At 36.3% G+C, this 7,117-nt stretch overlaps 1 protein-coding gene across 1 annotated transcript; it reads right to left on the reverse strand.

The window, feature by feature from the left end:
* Nucleotides 1–1,974: 1,974 nt before the first annotated feature.
* LOC143574238 (importin subunit beta-1-like) lies at nt 1,975–4,974 on the reverse strand. The gene is made up of 2 exons (XM_077058906.1): nt 2,551–4,974; nt 1,975–2,472 (listed from the first exon to the last, which is right to left on the reverse strand). The coding sequence occupies exons 1-2, from the start codon at nt 4,971–4,973 to the stop codon at nt 2,274–2,276; spliced, it is 2,622 nt and encodes an 873-aa protein (XP_076915021.1). The 5' UTR covers nt 4,974; the 3' UTR covers nt 1,975–2,273.
* Nucleotides 4,975–7,117: the final 2,143 nt, after the last annotated feature.

A 7,117-nucleotide genomic window follows, 5' to 3' on the forward strand; every position in this document is an offset into this window, starting at 1 on the left:
TAAATGATGAAAAACACTGCAAGTAGTGGAAGCAGTAGCACTAGGAAGAGGAGGACAGCACAGCACAAAACACTTTTATTTTAATATTATGAAAATTAAACCTAATTTTATTAAAATGGTAAAATAATTAAAATATTAAACAAAAACTCCTAAAGGGGAGACCAAATGTTGGCTAAAGTAATACGCAGCAAATCTACATTACCCTTAAGGAAACAATAATAATTTACCATTTAAGTTATAATTATTATTATTATATATAACAATTACAAACTTTGGTGCCGCTAAGTGCCGATTGGACCACTTGACGGCACCGCATTAGTCCTTGAATTTTGTAAAAAAAAATTTGTTATCTTTTGTTTTAGCTCCGGTACCGTGACAAACATAACGGAAACCGAACGAATTCGTGTAGACTCACTACGATTTGTTTTAGTTTCGGTACCGTAACCAATGCGACGGAAATCAACCGAATTTGCATAGACTCACCGCCTCAACTTCTGGGATCGGTAATGCTCAGATCTTCCCAATGCTAGAGTGTTACCGACTGATGCCACTCAATTGATCCACCTCAAATTTTATATGCTTTTGTTTTATTTTTGGTTTTAGTTCCGGTATCATAACACATTTAACCGAAACCGACTGAATTTGTGTTAACTTACCACCTCAACGCCCGGGACCGACAACGTTTAAGTTTATCATCGCCCGGATTTACCAACCTTTCCTGCACAACGCGCAAGGTATAGCACTAGTTTTTTATATTGTTTCTATTTAGTGATTATGGATTTCGGAAGAGCAATGCCAACGAATTGTACTGTTAGATTACCAACGAATATTTCTGTCGTTGATTAAAATTATTCCTGTAATAAGAAAGAACATAGCATGGGTTGATAATTAAATTTTCATTATTTTTGTAGACAATTGATAGATGATTTAAAACATTGAACAGGATAATAAATTTCTTATTTTGTTTGATTTAACAAGTTTTTGTTGTCCATCATACAAAGCATATCTTATTGTGAACACCTTTGAGAGGTTTTTAAAAAGATAGAAAACTTGTTTCAACTCGACACATTTTCAGCGAGATAAACTTCAACCGCCTTGTTTTCGGTAAGATGAAAATGTGTTCTAACCTAACTGGAGACTGTGTGTAGCGGGCCGGCGGCCCTGCCACCTTATTCACAAATTATTTTGTTTACTTCACACGCGACCTAAAATGGAATAACCCCTATCAGGCGCTAACTAGTTACCAAACGGAGGGTAATATTAAATAAAAAAAGATTATATAATAATTGCATTTTCAGTTAAATCATTTCCCTTTTTGAAACCACAAAACATAGTCGGATAGCAAAATAAATATACACCAGAGCCCAAAATATACAGCAAAATGAGAAATGAAGAAAAAAATTCAATACATATAAAGTTTGGCATTCACACAAATCCATAAGTGGTTGTTATGTTTCACTTGATAGCAAAATAAATAAAAATATGTCTGATTCCAAAATTACAAAAAAGTAATCCCGTCTCCTATCAAGTAACAACCAACCATCAAAATCCTATTCCCACACACCTTTCATCACAAGCTGTGACATTTTTTTTTATAAAAATGCCATTTTTACTACAATTTGGGAATCACAAAATAGGATTTACACATTTCAAAACATATATGCTTCAACCTTTTTAGACAGACCAACCATCAAAATAGAAAAACAAAGATGATTTCTTTCATGAATCCATTGTATTTCAACAACTTCAAATACAAAACCTAACGACAATGCAAAAACTCTTTTAACTTCCTGAACGTATGTGACCGACCACATGATGCCGACTAATGCAAGACTCAAAACTGACACCCTAAGAATTTTAGATTTTAAAAAGATGGTATGAATGGAATGAAAAAGAAAAAAAAATGTATGATGCGAAATGCAATGTGTTCCTGATATGTGTGCTAACCCCCCCCCCCCCAAAAAACCCCCTTCTCCTCCCAAACCGACCCGAATGAAAAACAGCAAGCATGATGTGTTTTTGTTACCTATACCCCGACAACCAAAGCCACTATGCTCTTTGTGACATGTCACCACCGGTTTTTTCCAAACCCATGAAATTGCCAATTTGCCCCTGGTGACAAAAGCTACTAGATACCAGCTTGACTTGACCCGAACAGACCTGACCGACCGTTGAATGCAACCATGGACCTTGACCTGACCCCGACTCGACCAAATGCATACAGGGACTTCTAAATGAAAAAGGAAAAAAAGAGTGTAGTTCTGTACCGAGCCTTAAACAGAAATGGCCCGACTGATAGCCAGCTTGGCCCACTCAGCAGATTCCTTAATCAAATGATCATCCGAAGACAAACACTCGTTCAGAAACTCTTTGCTTGAAAGAGACTGTTGAATCAGAGACCCCGCATTAGTTCCAAGTGTATCAGCTAAATCTCCAAGAACACCAATTGCAGTTTTCATCACCACTTCATCCCTGAAACATTAACACAAAATCATTAGTTACAGTTCAGTAAAAGTTACACAAAGAAACGACTTATAAGAAGAACCTCACATGTCTTTCTCCATATAAATCAGATCCAGAAACTGGAGAATATGTGGAGCATATGGAATCAGCAGCTGAGTTTTAGGCGAGTTCTTAAAACCCTGGAAGATTCCAGAATAAGCCTCCAATATACCATTTCTCAAAAGATTGGTGTACTCGATAATATCATCATCAGCACCAGAAGTATGTGAAGACAGCTCAGCAGCACTTTGAAGCATAGGCATAGCATACATCAAATACTTCTCAAAATTATCACCAATGGCAAGTGATATATCACCAAAACATGAAAATATTGGAGGCTTAACAGATCGATGCAACTGATTGCTTGATAAATCTTTAAGAAGTTGAGTCATGATCCCGTCACACCATGGCAACACTTTTTCTTCAAGTGCCCTGCAGATGTCACCCACCACACCTACAGTAACCGCACACACCTGATATTCTTCAAAGTTTTGTAGACCCAATTCCAAATACTTGTAAAAATCTGGCATGTATTTTGCAAAATCAGGCCCTGTTGCATAAGCAAGAGCTCCAATAGCAAGCATGGCTTCTTCATGAACAGTGGCACTTCGGCATGCAAAAACCCTAAGGAAAAGGCTCATGATCTGATCTGCATGTTGCATGAAACCGTACTTTGTTGCATCTGATGATGCTGCAAGTTTCTGAATGAACACCTGCAAGCACCCACACAGCAACCCTTGCAGCTCGTTTTGTTTTTCTCTTTCATCAGAAGAAAGTTTTTGTTCTTCAAGTGTTTTGTGGAGTTCCGTCATGATAATAGGTACTAACTGTAGCACCATGGGAACTGTTTCATCAGTTGAACACCTCACAACTTCGTTTAATGTTTCATAAGCAGCAGTTCTTAATCTGGATTCTCCAGCATCTTCTCTGTGAGTAACAGTCAAAAGAGATTGAACAATTTCTTGAAAAAATGGAGTCAAAGGAGATGACGGGCCAATGTCGTCAAACCCTAATGCGAGAAAATAGAGGGCCCCACAAGCTTTCTCGGCCACATTCGGTGCATCTTTCATGCTATGTAAAAGAACAGTGATAATCTGCTGGCAATTTGCTGAAGTAACGATTGGTGTCTCCATAGTTGAGCCATGAAGAAACTCGAATATTCTTCCAAGAGTCCAAGCAGTGGTGTCTTTCACATGGCTGTTAGGATCCTTAGTCAAAGCGGTCAACATGAAGTTGAGAGCAACGTTTACGAGTGGAACTAACTGGTTTGGTGACGGGCCTTCCAGAATGGAGCCAAACGCGTAAGTAGCAGCTTCTCTTTGCCTCCAATCAGCTTTGGTAATATTTTCTTCAATGAAAGGCATAACAAGTGGAACAATATCATTTCCAACAGTTCGAGCCACCAAACCAAGACACGTGCCACCAGCCATCGCTAGATTCCATGCACCCTCATCTTGATCCTGGTCTTCTTCTTGCTTCAGTAAAGTTTCTAGAAGCATGGGTACAAGTGCAGGAAGAGCTTGTTTTATAAAGTAAAAACAAGGTATATCAGAAACAGCAGTAGAGAAATCACCACCATATTCTTCCAATATATCTATTTCCTCATCACAAATCGAGCTCCAGAATTCAATAGCTTGTAATGCTACTGGCTCTTCATCTTCTTTTACAGCTTTAGCAGTAATATTAAAGATATCTTGCATGTAAGGACCCAACTTCTCATAATAGCTTGATGAAATAGAAACTAAACACTCAAAAGCAGCTTGTCGAATTTTCACTTCTGGCGAGAGTGTTGCTTCACAAACAACTCTCATAATATAATCACGCTCCATATCATTAGTGAAATTTGCTTGAGCAAAACCAAGAGCATTATACAAAGCTCTTGTTGCAGCAAGCCTCACATCATTGTTTGCCTCACTTGCATTCATACCTTGAACAACAGCCGTGAGTATTTTATTCACATGATCTTGTTCAACAGCATCTGGTGAAACCTCTTCACATAAATAACCAAGTGTTTCTAAAGTAGCTTGCTTCACATGAGGCGGAACTTGGTGAATACTTGACAAAAGAGAACCAATGAGCTCGGGCCATTGTTTTTGTGGCAATTCAATGCCAGCAATCTTAGCAATAACCTGGGATGCAGTAGAGCGTGCCTCAGAAACAGTAGATGTGAGTGTCTGCAGCAGGTATGATTTGATTTGTGACTTGATACCAACATCTAGTGATAACCATCTTTGTATCAGTTCATATCTTCTGTGCTGCTCTTTTGCATCCAATGCGTTTTTTAGAACCAAACCAGCTAATTTACGACTGTCAACAGGCTTATCATCATTAGCAAGTTCTGCAGATAGAGAGAGTAGATATCCCGAATAATTTTGCTCTTGAAATTGGTTTAAACTTTCTTCAGCATGCTTACGAACAGATCCATCAACCGATTGTGCACTCAACAGAATTTGAGTAATTTCCAATGCCATAACTTTTCAATAACACTCCTTTGAGAGAACTGTATCACCATAAGATCAAAAAGTAAGATGATCTGAAATCAAACATAAAGAACTGAATTTGATGCTTGAAAGAAACATAAACCACACATAAAGTATGACTTTAATGCTTGAAACAAGTATTGACCTCTTTCAGAACATAAAGCATGTCGGGACACGAGCACAGATCAACTAGTTCAATAAATTTCTATAAACATGCATAAGGAGCATAGGCAAAAATATAATGAAATAACTGGCTACCAGCACATATCAGTAAAACAGGTTTAGCTTAGATCTGAATAAAAAACAAAACAATATCATCATATCAAACAAGCATACACCAACTTCTTATGCAAGTAAAATGAGTTTAGCTTAGATCTGAATAAAAATAATAATAATAATAATAATAATAATAATAATAATAATAAGATTGTCATCATATCAAACAAGCACACACCTGCTTCTTATGTAAGTAACCAATCGACACCAAATCATAGCAATACAAAATCATAACATCATCATATAGGTCAGCCACAATGAAAAAAAACATTGATTTTGACTCCAAATACATAGATCATCCACCACCAAATAGACTTAAATTCTGTCCTTAAATGGACACCAAAACCTTAGTCATAAAAAACTATAACATCATCAAATAGGTCAACAACAATGAGAAAAAAAATTGCTTTTGAGTCCAGGAGTCCAGGTATACAAAATATCCACCACCATACAGACTTGGATTATGTCCTCAAATGAACACCAAAATCATAACATCATCAAATAGATCAACCACAATAAAAAAAATAAAAATAAATAAATGAAAACTTTAAATTTTTCTTCAAATACATAGATTATTCACCCCCAGTTAAACTCAAACTATATCACACAAAAACCTTAACCATAGCATCATCCAATAACTATGACTACAAACACATATATTATCCACCACCAAACTAGACTCAAATTCTATCCTATAACCTAATCCACTAAAACCAATAACAACCACTCCGATCTACAGTAACTTAAACCTAAAAAACTGCAACCAAAATCAATACCAACCGCTTCGCACTAAATCTAATCAGTTACACAACACACGCAGATCAGATACATAAACTATCCACCACCAAAAATAAACTCAAATTAGATCACACCAAAACCTAATCATAACATCAAATAAGTCAACAACAAGAAAAAATATATATACTAATTTTGACTCCAAATACACATACTATCCACCACCAAAACAGACTCAAGTTCTATTCTAAAACCTAATCCACCAAAACCAATAGCAACCACTCCGATCTAACAGTAACTAAAACCTAAAAAAAACTGCAACCAAACCGTTACCAACCGCTTCACACTAAACCTAATCGCTTACACAAGTCAGATAATGCATAGATTAACCACAATAAAAAAAAACTTTGATTTTTACTTCAAATACATAAATTAACCACAATTAAAATAAAATTTGATTTTAGCTTCGAATACATAGACTATTCACAGCCAAATAAACTCAAATTCTGTCACACTAAAACCTTAATCATAACATCATCAACAAAATCAACCACAAAAAAAAAAACAACTGAGCTTTACTCCGAACACACATACTATCCACCACCAAAACAGACTCAAATCATCTCCTAAAACCTAATCCACCAAAACCAATAACAACCAATCCGATCTACAGTAACTAAAACCTAACAAAACCGCAACCAACCGCTTCACACTAAACCTAATCAACTACACAACACACGCAGATCACATAATCATAACAACACCATTCCAGCAAAAATCCCCAATTTTAACGAGCGTACAGTCAGATCGGAGATCAAATTGAGCGAAATTAACCGAAATTAACCGTTCAAACCCTAACAAATTGATCAATCGAAGTGAAATCAAGCGATTAGAAAACCTAATTGCGTTAATTACCTGATGATTGAGTTTACGATCAGCAAATAGCGGCGCGTCTGAAACCCTAGAGACACAAGACTGAATGAAACTTTGAATGCGTATATGTCGAAAGTATTATTATTAGTAATATGAAATAAACTGTTAATTAATAATTACTTCAAATAAAGATTTGAAAAATATAGTCCATGTGGGTTGATAAATTGAAAGATAGGTCCCCCGTACTTTGA

Source organism: Bidens hawaiensis, unplaced genomic scaffold, assembly GCF_021521415.1.
Source record: "Bidens hawaiensis isolate Kalapana, Puna unplaced genomic scaffold, B.hawaiensis_p1.1 tig00026864_1, whole genome shotgun sequence".
Taxonomy (NCBI): Eukaryota; Viridiplantae; Streptophyta; class Magnoliopsida; order Asterales; family Asteraceae; genus Bidens; species Bidens hawaiensis.